The sequence below is a fragment of the Mustelus asterias genome, chromosome 3 (assembly GCF_964213995.1).
Source record: "Mustelus asterias chromosome 3, sMusAst1.hap1.1, whole genome shotgun sequence".
Lineage (NCBI taxonomy): Eukaryota > Metazoa > Chordata > Chondrichthyes > Carcharhiniformes > Triakidae > Mustelus > Mustelus asterias.
Genome location: NC_135803.1, coordinates 34206929 through 34220558, shown reverse-complemented (window position 1 = coordinate 34220558; position 13630 = coordinate 34206929). Strand labels below are relative to the sequence as shown.

General features: G+C 42.2%; 1 protein-coding gene across 2 annotated transcripts in view; it reads left to right on the top strand.

Moving 5' to 3' along the window:
- LOC144489456 (chloride channel protein 2-like) overlaps positions 1–13630 on the top strand; it is a 563382-nt gene that overhangs the window by 369256 nt on the left and 180496 nt on the right. For both annotated transcript variants that reach the window (XM_078207326.1, XM_078207318.1), the window contains exons 10-12: positions 1514–1615; positions 3393–3477; positions 11199–11354. In XM_078207326.1, coding sequence (XP_078063452.1) covers positions 1514–1615; positions 3393–3477; positions 11199–11354 — 343 coding nt within the window. The remainder of the gene's footprint in view (positions 1–1513; positions 1616–3392; positions 3478–11198; positions 11355–13630) is intronic.

Sequence of the window (13630 nt, the reverse complement as noted above, 5' to 3'; positions counted from 1 at the left end):
ATTGTTTATTCCCCCAAATCCCTGCGAGGTATTTTAATGAAGATTTATAAGTTGATCATCAGTGCTTGTCAGGATACTTGTGCTATCCTCCTGTTCACCCAAATGCATGTTGCGAATGCACGTGGAAGGGGCTTGTGCTCAAACGTTTGATTTTCCCAGCAGTTTTGGGACCTTAGGTTCCAGCACTGTGGTAGTGCTCTTTCTTCAGTGACAGAAATGTATGGGTCCACGCTCTGCTTCTGAAACATGTGGTGCCTCTGAACCAGGTGCCAGACTATCGTACTGTATTAAGGAGTGCTGGGTGGGAAAGCCGGGGAGGGAGGGGGAAATCCAACAGGAATCCCGAGACGGCTTTAATGTCAGCGGGATTTCCCATTGATGTTGTCCTGCCTTTATATGGGGCCCCAATCTGTCAGGTGCTGAGATTGCTGGCCCCACCAGTGCGAAATCGTGCAATCGTGGGTCATGCCCCCTTCCATTTTATTTCAAAGTCCTTGAAAGTTTGGTGGGAAAAGTCGACAAGGCAACTGACTGCCCTCCGCTTTTCCTGTCCAAGATAACACTTTTGAAAAAGAAGCATAGGCCAGACTGTTACGAGTGTTCGCATTGGCAGGGTTTTCCCATCTCTCTACGTTGAACGGAGATTTGGCTGGGCACAAAATTCTCCGACCTCGCTGCAGTGGGAGCATAGCGTGAAAGGCCAGTAAGATCGCGTCCGTAATGTTCCACCTCTATCTTTCAGATGAGAATTCAAACCTTGTCTACCCTCTCAGACAGATATAAATGATCCCATGGCACTGAGTGAAGAGGAAAGAAGTCCTCCCAAAGTGCTGGCCAACATTTATACCTCAACCAATATTAATAAGGAAAACAAATGAACTGGTTATTTATCTGCTGTTTGTAGTTCTGTGCAAAATGTTGCATCTTCTTGCGTTATAACATCAACTACACTCCAAAAGCAAGAGTTTGGTTCCGAAGCTCTTTGGGGTGTCCTGAAGTCATGAAAGGTTGCATATAAATGCATTGTTGTCCTTTCTTTCCATCTTCTGTCTAAAAGCAGAAATTTAGAAGATCTTAAGTACCAAGGATCCTCCTGAGACCCCTGAAGTAAAATACTTTTCGTGGTTGGAGATGGGAAGAAGTTTCCATTGATCCCTCCTTAGATGTTTCAGCCTGAGCTGGGCATGTGAAACTTCTGAGGGCCCATTTTCAGTTGGCTTTATCTTGCCTGGGCCTCGACCCAATGGAGAGGCAGGGAAAAGAGACAGGGCAGCATCCCATGCCTCTTTCAATTCCAGGTGAAAATATACTTGCTGCTGCAAGCAAGGAAGTCCTTGGAAATGAGCTTTAACAAAGGGGACGAGGTAGAGGCTCGATGTAATGGATCTTCCCTACTTCTTCTCTTGCCTGCAGTACCAAGTTATGGCACAAGAGCAAAGGGAAATCGGTTGCAGTGTGTTACAGGAATAAATTATTTTTAAAATAATAATGCCGTTCTTCCTTTTCCTTGTAGGATTGCTAGTGGTTTCGGTGGTGCCTTGTTTGTCTACTTCCACAGGAAGATTGTGGCAGTTATGAGAAAACAAAGAACCATTAACAAGTTTTTAATGAGAAAGTAAGTGCTAAGTGCTGTGTCTTGTTTTTTAGACAGAATCATAGAATTCTACTGTGCAGAAGGAGGCCATTCGGCCCATTGAGCCTGCACTGACAACAATCCCACCCAGGCCCTATCCCCTTAACTGCACATATTTACCCTGCTAATCCCCCTGATACTAAGGGTCAATTTAGTATGGCCAATCCACCGAGATTTTAAAAATTGTTTACATTTTCTGTCTAACTGACATTTTCCACTCGTGATAGTCACATTTGTGTTAGCTCCGCCAGCAGTTTCCCAGGTGCAAATATAAAGGGAGTCCCTATGGTAAGGGCCAAGATTTTTGGTTCTCCCAACCTGTTTTGTCACTCAAGTGCCAAAGGAAACTTTTCAAGTTTAGTTCAGGTCAGCAACCATTTTCCTCTCATCTTCACCTATAATCACATTTCAGATAAAACTTAAAAGAGCCCGCGTGGGCTTTAAAAGAAAGAGGATTTTATTATTAAGGCTTTACTTCATTTTACTTCCTTTAGTGCAATGAGGTTCCTGCTACTCCAAACATCCATCAGTGTGAGGTATTGACACATTGTTTAAACACTTCTATTTTTTTTAAACAGGCACTAGCTCCATAATAGTTCACAATCTGATCCAATTATCAGTCTAAATGAATTACCGTAGACCTATTCAATTTTAAATATGCGTTTACCGAGTCCAGATGAGAAAATATCCATTTAGCTTGTTAGTTCAATTCAGACACAATTTGCACAGAGCCAGTGACAAAAATAAACTTAATGCCAATGAAATGTGCGCCGTCCATGGCTTTTATACCACCAGGCTAATGTAATCAGCCTGCAGCTTTGTCAGCTGTTCAATATGTGGTCAGTGTGTATTTTTATTTCTGCCTAATGCATTGCAAGAATAAATTCAGTCAAATATACTGAAGGGAAGAATGAAACAAATTGTCTTCCAAGTTTTAAATTCAAACCCTATCTTCGTCACTGATAGCCATCTAAAAAAAAAGCCTTTAAACCAATTTGGGGAAATGCTTGAATTGTTTTATGTTGGTGTGAATCTGTTGAATATGTTCCTGGTCTACGTTACCTTGTAAATCTGGAGTTATACTAAAAGCAGCTGCTTGAGATGCCTGAGTCCTATACTAATTTCTATCAAAGTAATCAGATTTATTAGCACCAAGTATATTCAATTCATAAGAAATGATTTTTTTGGAGGGGAACAATAGCAGCATGTTGACTGCTCTGGTAGATCTTCTGAATGTACACTACTAAACTGGATCAAATTTCATATTACTATTAATTCAGTGCAGGCTGCCAAGTATTCCTGTTAATTCATTAGTGGGACATGGGCATTGCTGGCTGGTCAGCATCCATCCCTAGTTGCCCTTGTTCAGAGGGCAGTTGAGTGCCAACCACATTGCTGTGAGTCTGGAGTTACATGCAGACCGGAACCAGGTGAGGAGGCAAATTTCCTTCCCTAAAGGACATCAGTGAACCAGATGGGTTCTCTGACAATCGACAATGGTTTCATGGTCATCAGTAGATTCTTAACACCAGAGACATGTTTTCTTAATTCAAATTCCACCGTCTGCCATGGCGGGATTCGAACCGGGATCCCCAGAACATTAGCTGAGTTTCTGGATCAATAGTCTCGCGATAATACCAGTAGGCCATCGCCTTCCTGCAGAGAGAGTGGGACAGAGTGGTGGATGTGCATGTTTTTGGTCCGAGGATAAATCTGGTTGTTTATATGGTAATAAATAAAACTGTTTTCTTTTTCTTAGGCGTTTGCTTTATCCAGCACTGGTGACTTTGCTTATTGCCACCCTTTCATTTCCTCCAGGGTTTGGCCAGTTCATGGCTGGAGAGGTACGTTTCTGTTTATTCCTTATGTTTACATACAGAATTTAATTTAAGAAAATTCAATCAATCAGCTTTAAATCAATTCGGAAATGTGAAAGCAAGCAGGGTACCAGTGCTATATTTCAGTTGTAATAGAAGAATATGATTGCATTTATTGTGATGGAATTCTGAAGGACTGTGTTGTGTGATCTGAAAACCCAATCTGGGGAGGAGAAATGTAACAAACCAGCTGAAGCATTAACTGTGACAGAGAACGTGTATACAATGTGGGATCAGAATGGTGGCAAAAAGAGTTGTCCATGCACTGCAAGACTTAGGTCTGCAATATGTTCAAGATTTCAAAACCCGCTTGGATTCATTGAACTAATTGTGGTTTTGGTCACATTTTATCTTTTAGGATCACAGGAGCATAGGGAATAGGAGCAGGATTAGGCCATTCAGCCCCTCACGTCTACTCCGCCATTCAACTAGATCATGGCTGATCTCCTACCTTGACACCATTTTCCTGCACTATCCCCATCTCCCTCGATATTTTTAATATGGAGAAATCTTTCCTGAGATTCATAGAGTAGAATCAGCGAATCCCTATAGTGCAGAAGGAGGCCATTTGGCCCAATGAGCCTGCACTGACAATAATCTCACCCAGAATCCCTATCCCTATAACCCCACATATTTACCCCCTAATTCCCCTGATAATAAGGGACAAGTTAGCATGGCCAATCCACTTAACTCGCACTCGCACATCTTTGGACTGTGGGGGGAAACCGAAGCACCCGGCGAAAACCCATGCAGACACTCGGAGAACGTGCAAACTCCACACAGTCACCCGAGGCCAGAATTTCATAGAATCATAGAAACCCAACAGTACAGAAAGAGGCCATTCGGCCCATCGAGTCTGCACTGACAACAATCCCACCCAGGCCCTACCCCCATATCCCTACATATTTACCCACTAATCCCTCTAACCTACGCATTTCAGGACACTAAGGGCAATTTTTAGCATGGCCAATCAACCTAACCTGCACATCTTTGGACTGTGGGAGGAAACTGGAGCACCCGGAGGAAACCCACGCAGACACGAGGAGAATGTGCAAACTCCACACAGACAGTGACCCAAGCCGGGAATCGAACCCAGGTCCCTGGAGCTGTGAAGCAGCAGTGCTAACCACTGTGCTACCGTGCCGCCCAACCTGGGTCCCTGGCACTGTGGGGCAGCAGTTCTAACCATTGTGCCACCATGCTGCCCTAACCGTGCCAGCATGCCACCCAGATCTCTGTCTTGAATATGCACAATAAGAGTCCCCACAGACCTTTGGGTTAGAGCATTCCAAAGATTCACCACTCTCTGAATCATAAAATTCCTTCTAATTTCAGCCTGAAATGGGTCTACCTCTTATACTGAGGCTATGTTCCCTGGTTCTAAACCCTCCAGCCAAGGGAAACATTCATCCTGTATCTATAGGGCGGCACGGTAGCACAGTGGTTGGCACTGCTGCTTCACAGCTCCAGGGACCTGGGTTCGATTCCCGGCTTGGGTCACTGTCTGTGTGGAGTTTGCACATTCCACTTGTGTCTGCGTGGGTTTCCTCCGGGTGCTCCGGTTTCCTCCCACAGTCCAAAGATGTGCGGGTTAGGTTGATTGGCCATGCTTAAAAAAAAAGATTGCCCTTAGTGTCCTGGGATGCGTAGGTTAGAGGGATTAGTGGGTAAATATTGTAGGGATATGGGGGTAGGGCCTGGGTGGGATTGTGGTCGGTGCAGACTCGATGGGCCGAATGGCCTCTTTCTGTGCTGTAGGGTTTCTAAGATTTCTACCCTGTCGAGCCCTGTAAGAATTTTGTATGTTTCAATGCAATCACCTTTTATTCTTGTAAACTCTAGAGAATATCGGCCCAGTCTCCTCAGTCTTTCCTCATCAGACAATAATGCTATCCCAGTGATCAATCTGGTGAACCATTGTTGCCTTTCTATGGAAAGCATCTTTCCTCCTTGTTTCGTGCCCAAGAGACAATTGATGAAAGATACCCACTTTCTCCACCTGAATTGATCTTAAGGAAATTTAAATTAATTTTCCTGGATGTTTTAGAGTAAGTTCGAAAAGGGAAGGAAGATCAAGAAATGAAACAGCGTTATTTACAGCATACATCACAAATCAGACCATTCGAGGAATTTCTGGGCCACCAACTTGCATTTATATTGTGACTATAGTGTAAATCTTTATAGAGGAGAAATGGATGTCCAACAGTGGCCAAATTCAAGAGAGATGATGGAAAGCATTGACGGTAGCTATGTTTTGAGGAAGCATTTAAAGAATAAGGCGGTAGAGCATAGCAAAAACATTCCAGTGGGGCTGAGTTGACTGAATGGTCCTCTGTTCCACCAAAACTATGATAGATTGGGCAGGGTTAGAGCACTCACGGGCATGGGCTGGGACATGGAACTGTGAAAAGTAAGGCATAGGTAAATAAGGATAGACATTTTGAATGTTGTGCATTGGATAAAGCACCAACTGAAGTCAGTAAGATCCAGAAAAATAGAAGATCAAGACTTAATTCAACCCAGGATGGAGACAGTGATTTTTAGATGGAATTAGAGTTTGTATGTGCAAGATTCACATTTAAGGAGAGAGACAAAGATGAGCAGACCTGCAGGAGAAACCTAGACTGGAGAGCGAATAAAGAAAGCCCAAGGAGCAAGGCCTTCAGCACTTAGCTTGTGCAAGAAGCTCAGGGGTGCCCTGAGTTTGAAGCAAAGTGAACGGTGATATTTCAGGAAAGTATAAGTTGATGGGCTGGTGAATTTTGCTGTTTTAAAAAATTGAATCTAAATAACTGGGAGTTTAACAAATGTTAAAATATTAACTATTAATAGTGAGTAGCTGATGATTCTTATCTTCTACTTTTAATTAAAATTTATTGCTACTAGTAAGATGTATTACGTATTAGTAGGGTTTACCAATAGTAAAATGTATTAGTATTGGTAATTTTTTTTACCAGTAGTAAGGTTTATTAGCAGTAATAGGTTATCAATTAGAAATAGAGAAATGGTATGCCTGCTCTAACCTCAGGAGTGTACATCCTGTGTCATGTGGGAACTCCAGAATGCTTCCCATGCCCTGGATAGCCATTTGTGCAGCAAGTGGCATCATTTATGGCAGCTTGAGATCCAGGTTTCAGAACTTAAACAGTAGCTGGCATCACTGCAGTGCATCCATTGAGGTTGAGAGTTTCGTGGACATTTATAGATGAGATCACCACTCAGCTTAAGAATATTCAGGGACAGACAGAATGGGATATAACCAGTTAGTCAAGAAAGAGCAGGCAGGTAGTACAAGAGTCCCCTCAATGCATTCCTATCTCAAACTCGTGTTCAGCTCCGAACATTGTTAAGCGTGATGGCATTTGATAACATGACATGCAACAGACTGGTAAGCTCATGGAATAAAAGGGAAGTAGCAATATGCATAAGAAATTGGTCGAGTGATGGGAAACAATGAGTAGTGGATAATGGATATTTTTCAGGCTAAAGGAAGGTAGTGGGTTTCCCCAGAGGTCAGTGTTAGGACCTTTGCTTTTCTAATCCAAGTTAATGACCTAGACAATAGTGTATGGAGCACAATTTCAAAATTTACAGATCTTACGAAACTTGGAAGCATTGTGAACTGTGAGGAGGATAGTGTAAAACTTGAAAAGGGCATAGACAAGTTGGTGAGATGGACTGACAGGTAACAGATGTGGTTCAATGCTAAGAAACGTGAAGTGATTCATTTTGATAGGAAGAACCTGGAGAGATAATACAAAATAAAGGGTACAACTGTAAATGGGGTGCAGGAGAAGTGGGACCGGGGTGTACTTGTGTGTAAGTTATTGAAAGTGGCAGGACAGCTTGTGAAAGTGGTTAATGAAGCATACAAGTATGCTAGGCTTTATTAATCGGGGCATAGAGGACAAGAACAACAAGGTTATGTTGAACTTGCTTAAGACACTAGTTCAGCCTCAGCTGGAATATTGCGTCCAGTTCTGGGTGTCACATTTTAGGAAAATGTGAAGGCATTGGAGGTAGCACAGAGAAGGTTCACGAGAATGGTCCCAGGAATGAGGAAATTCAGTTATGAAGATAGGTCGGAGAAGTTAAGATGGTTTTCCTTGGAGAAGAGAAGGCTGAGAGGAGATTTGATTGGGGTATTCAAAATCATGAGGGTTCTGAACAGGGTAGATCAGGAGAAACTGTTCACACTTATGGTAGAATTCAGAATGAGGGGGCATAGATTTAAAGTCTTTTGCAAAAGAAATAAAAGCAATCGGAGAAAATAGTTTTTCCAGCAGCAAGTGGTTTAGGTCTGGAATGCACTGCCTGATAGCATGGAAGCAGGTTCAATTGAGGTATTCAGGTGGGAATTGGACTGTTATCTGAAAAGGAAGAATGTGCACGGTTAAAGGGAGAAGGCAGGAGAATCGCGCTAAGTGAATTGTTCATTTGGAGAGCTGGTGCAGGTGCAATGCACCAAATGGCCTTATTCTGCACTGTAAACATTTTGAGATTCTATGATTTAAGTAGTAGCATCTGAGTAGTCAAGTATAAGGGTAATTTAAAGCCTGCATTAATATCAAAGTTACTTATGAGAGATATTGGTCCAACATAAATTTAATGGGCCTTAACGTTTGAAATATTCATGACCTTTTCTCTGACAAGGTCAAGGGCAGCACAGTAGCACAGTAGGGGCAGCACAGTAGCACAGTGGTTAGCACTGCTGCGATTCCCGGCTTGGGTCACTGTCTGTGTGGAGTTTGCACATTCTCCTCGTGTCTGCGTGGGTTTCCTCCGGGTGCTCCGGTTTCCTCCCACAGTCCAAAGATGTGCGGGTTAGGTTGATTGGCCATTGTAAAATTGCCCCTTAGTGTCCTGAGATGCGTAGGTTTGAGGGATTAGTGGGTAAATATATAGGGATATGGGGGTAGGGCCTGGGTGGGATTGTGGTCGGTGCAGACTCGATGGGCCAAATGGCCTCTTTCTGCACTGTAAGGTTTCTATTCTATTCTAAATAATCCTTCAAAGCACCATGTATTTCAGTATAGTGATAGATTTGCTTTCCTTCTACTTAATCTAGCAGTCTACTCTGGCTGTTATTTGTATACCATTCCTCCCGGGTGCATTTACACTGCCATTACGAGTCTGAGTTTGGTGACAGTAGTTCACGTTCCAGGGTGTTACAATCCTACTTGTCTCCTGCATGCCTGAACTCCTGGTTAGGGGTTCTCTCTCAACAGCTCCAAATTTAAATATTTAAAGTGAGAAGGAAGAATATTGTCTCTTCAAAAGTTTGAATTAAGGTCCCCGCGTGTAACACCACGTTAGATTTACATGCCGTGCCATGCCAAAACAAAGTGATGAAGTCTCCATATCGTATGGAGAGGCTTGCTCTGTGTTGTTGCAGAGCGAGATTGGACCTCAAGTCAGATTCTATACTGTTGCAAGACATAGGGGCATAGGACATAGGAGCAGGAGGAGGTCATTTGGCTTTTCGAGCCTGCTCCACCATTTAATAAGATCATGGGTCATCTGATTGTGACCCCACCTGTACCTTCCTGTCTGTCACCTGTTGCCCTTGACTCCATTATTGATCAAAAATGTATTGAACACATCCTTGGATAAATTCAGTGACCCAGCCTCCCCCTGATCCTCGAGAGAGAAAAAAATTATCCTTATCACCGACTTAAATAGGAGGCCTCTTATTCTTAAACTGTGTCCCCTAGTTTCCTCCCCTCACAGGAGGAAACGTCCCCTTCCAAATCACTCACCCAAGGAGTAATTGTTTCACACCAATGTTAAACTGGCAGTTCAAATGCACGCACAAAAACAGGTACCAACATCAGTAAAAAGTAACATGAGACTAAATGCCGGCAGCTTCTGATAACCGGAATTAAAATTGACTGATTTTAAACAGAAGATGTATTCAACCCAAGTTATCTTTGGTACCCTAAATATCCACAACGGAGCGCACAAAAGAGCTTGCAATTGGAATTGTTAATATCTTTAAATTAAAATCCAATCCATGTAAACCACCAAAGGAGCCAGTATGCCTTCAATTCAATAAATGTTCTGTTATTCCACTCACTTTTTTTTGTTGGTGTTTGGGTTGAATATTACACAAATCTCAGGTGCCCATTGGAAGTGCTGAAATGATATCTGCAGCTTACAAGCTGCCAACAAAGAGACTTAATAATTTCCTTTGCAGCTTTTGGAAGGAAACACAGCCAGTTTTTAAATTCCAAATATATAAACTATTAAAATCCTGCTCGACTTGACTGGAAGAAATTAATTGGTGCCCTTACTTCCTGTGTGTAGTTGACATTCATATATATAAAACTATATACTTCCAAGCAGAATTAAGGATTTTCTTAAGCCTTTAATCTATCATTTCAATAAACACAGGATATTTGAACTGGCTAGTTGGCAGCCTGTTCCTCAATTATCTGCCCAGTGACTCATCGCTGCAGTGCCCTTTTCTTGAAATCCCTTTCACAGATTGCCTTGGGCACTATTTTAATCAAAACGGCTTTAAGCCCATATTATTTCGTGACTGCTTTAATTTTGAAAGCCACTAATAAATGCATATTTTTTGCGAATTGGAGCAGATGGCTGCAATCCGGTTATTACACTGTTTCATAATTAAGCATTTTATACCATGGAATTCAAAACAATGAGCTGAAATTGCCCAGCATCATCCATCTAATTGGTTCCCATGTCAGCTAGCATTGCTCATGAGCGGCTGATTAGACTATCGCAGCTAGCTAAAAATATTGATCAATGGCAGAAATTTTCACATTGTTCCGTAGTTGTCGGTTACAAAGTCCCAATTATTCTGAGCAAAAAGTAAAAATTAAAGCAATTTATCCTCCAGAATTGCAACATATGGTGTTGATCTTGGAAAAGCCATTGTGTTTGTTGAACAGAGTAGAAGAAGCTTATGCACAAATGTGCAGCATCCAATGTTGGTGGAATTTGCCAGCAGGCTAAAGCATCGCTTTAACCTAGAAGTTAATATGTGAAATAATTGATGTTTAATAATACTTCTCAAATAAACATTACGTAATCATACAATTTGTTACATTCATTGTTGCACAGTGGTTAGCACTGCTGCCTCACCGCGCCAGGGACCCGGATTCGATTCATGACTTGGGTCACTGTCTGTTCGGAGTCGGCACGTTCTCCCCATGTCTGCGTGGGTTTCCTCCGGGTGTTCCGGTTTCCTCCCACAGTCCAAAAGACATGCTGGTTAAGTGCGTTGGCCATGCTAAATTCTCTCTTGGTGTACCCGAACAGGTGCCGGAGTGTGGCAACTAGGGGATTTTCACAGTAACTTCATTGCAGTGTTAATGTAAGCCTACTTGTGACCAATAAATAAACTTAATAAGTGTGCCTTTGTTGAACAGTTAGAGAGCTGTTGTTCAATTCCACAACCAAATTCTTCTGGTCCTTCTTTAGTTGTTGTCGATAAAGTTTTTCATTTGTTGATGTGTTTTTGTAAAGTCCAAAGATGAGCAGGTTAGGTTAATTGGCCATGCTAAATTGACCCTAGTGTCGGAGAATTAGCAGGGTAAATGAGGGTTACGGGAATAGGGCCTGGGTGGGATTGTGGTCGGTACAGATTCAATGGGCTGAATGGCCTCCTTCTGTACTGTAGGGATTCTATGATTCTAATTGAATTCACTATGTTTGGTCCATAGCTCACGCAGAAGGAAACGCTGGTCACTTTGTTTGACAACAGGACTTGGGCCAAACAAGGAATTGCTGAAGAATTTGACTACATTGGGATTTCAGAGGCCTGGAAGAATCCTCGAGCAAATGTCTTTGTAACCCTGGTGGTTTTCATCCTGATGAAGGTAGGCCATTAATATATTCCCTCGAAACCTGTGTATTAACAAGCACAACATGGCACTATTTTCTTCTGTGAAGTAACAATGACACTATTTAAAGTTTAATAGTGTTCTAGTTAGTCTTTTTAAATATAGTAGTCAGTATTGGATTATGTGTAATTGGGCCAAGATTAGGGCATTAATTTCATGTTATATTTACCATTAATGTTTTTGGCAAGATCTTTAAAATGGCAAATTGTTTTTACTGTCTTTTTTCTCTCTCTCTTAATCCAATCTTTCATTCCATTTCTATTTCTCTTTCTGTATTTGACTTGACATTGAATCCACTCCTTTAATTCACTCTGTCTCAGAATTTCCATTGTTTATTCTCCAATCCTTAAGTCTCACTGATTAAGGAAATATCTTGTTGGTTGCCCTATTCACATGGTCTGAGATGCCCGGTTCCTTGCCATCAGCTGTCATGTTCAGGAAGTGTGTTTGAGTTGAAGGGTGCAGGAATATCTTTACTAAAGGACAGACACATTGGCTCAAATCTTCTGTTCACGGTCAAAACCCAGATTTCTGACTCTTATCAGAGGAAAGAAAATACCCACTTCCTCCTCCATCTGATTTTTCTGGGCAGTCTTCCAATGGAAGATTCTTCCAAACTGACTGAGCTCAGGAAACCTTAGAGACGTCACAAAGAGAATCCGCACAGAAGTCACAGCCCCTTTTACAGCACTGGCTGCTGTATTCTAAGTAAAGTGTTCAGACATCCCAAAGCTTCTTCGAAAAGATATAGAGAAAAGGTGAATGTGTAAGGGGGTAGGGTGGGCAACGTAAGGGGATAAGGCAGTAGGGTGGGTAAGGCAGTAACATGAGTAAGAGGGTAGGTTGGGTTACAAGGTAGGGTGGGCAAGGCAGTAGGAGGGCATAGTGGGTAAGGTAACGGGCTAAGAAAATAGGTTGGATAAGGAAGTGGATAAGGGATTAGGGTAGGTTAAAATTTAAGAGGTGGGTGGGTAAGGTAAGAGGGCATGGTGGATGAGGTGGGGAGGATGTTTGAGGTTGGTGCAGTGGGGAGGCAGGTAGTGATGTTGGCTCAGGTCAGGTTGCAGGGCTGGAGTTGGTGGAGGTTGGGGTCGGGGGAGGTGGTGTCAGTGTGGGTGATTGTGGGTCAGTTGTATTGTTACCCAAGTCTTACACTAGGATTTTTAAGTGTAACATTTCCTATCCAGGTGAATATTTTGGAACTGTCCAAACTCTCCGACTCCAACTCAAAGCTGGAGACTTTTTCTTCGGGAACGGGGATTGGAAGTCAAACTTTCTGGGCAATTCCCATGAAGTCATTATGTTCGGACTTCCAAGGGATCTCTTAGTGCATCGTCCAGTCTCTGACTTTTGGGGGAATGGAGGATCTGGGCAAGTAGATGCCTTAGTACAGGAAAAATCTGGCAGATTATAAATGGACATTCGTGATTCTGTGCTTCCTGTGTCATTTCATATTCATATTTTTAATTCCTGCTTAAATTCCATTATTGTCCCAATCTCAGAAAGAACCTTAACAGACAGTTGTACAGAAGCTGATACAAGAGTATTTAAGATAGGAAATATGAAGTAGGATCCCACCAAGGGGTGACACCGATGTTCTATGTAAATTGATGGAAATGAAAATAATACATTTTCTAGAATAAACACCTGAATTATTATACCAGTTTAACACCCAGGTGATAAACTGAGATTATATCCCGTAGGCTCATGAATTATCAGTAGAATACAGAAGGAAACTTTTAGAAGAATTTTTTTTTACTCTGGATCATTGGAATGTGAAACTTTTTACTGCAATTAGCCAACAAGGTGTAGACTTCGAGACATTTAAAAAGAAAAAAATATGCAGTGATAGAGTTGGGAATGATAGGATGGCGGATGGTTCTACTGGCCTATATTCTCGCTCACTGCATGCCCCCTCCTCCCCCCACCTCCCAAATCTTCTAAGCTCTTTAAACTTCAAGACTTCCCAATTTCTGTTGCTCGTTAATTTTCCCGAAGCATGCCCTACTAATCTATCGTTACCATCCCTTTTGGATTACATTGGCTTCAGGTCTACCTCATGCATCAAATATAAAATTCTAATCCTTGGGCAGGATTTTGCTGCAGGTACCTGAATCTCTCTCTCAGGCTCAAATGTGATGTAAAAGGTCACATTTTATGGGGAAACAGCCACTCAATGTGATTTATCCCAAAGCAGTCAATTAATGACTCGAGGATGCGCTTGCTGTCCAATTAATGACAATGGCAGGCTC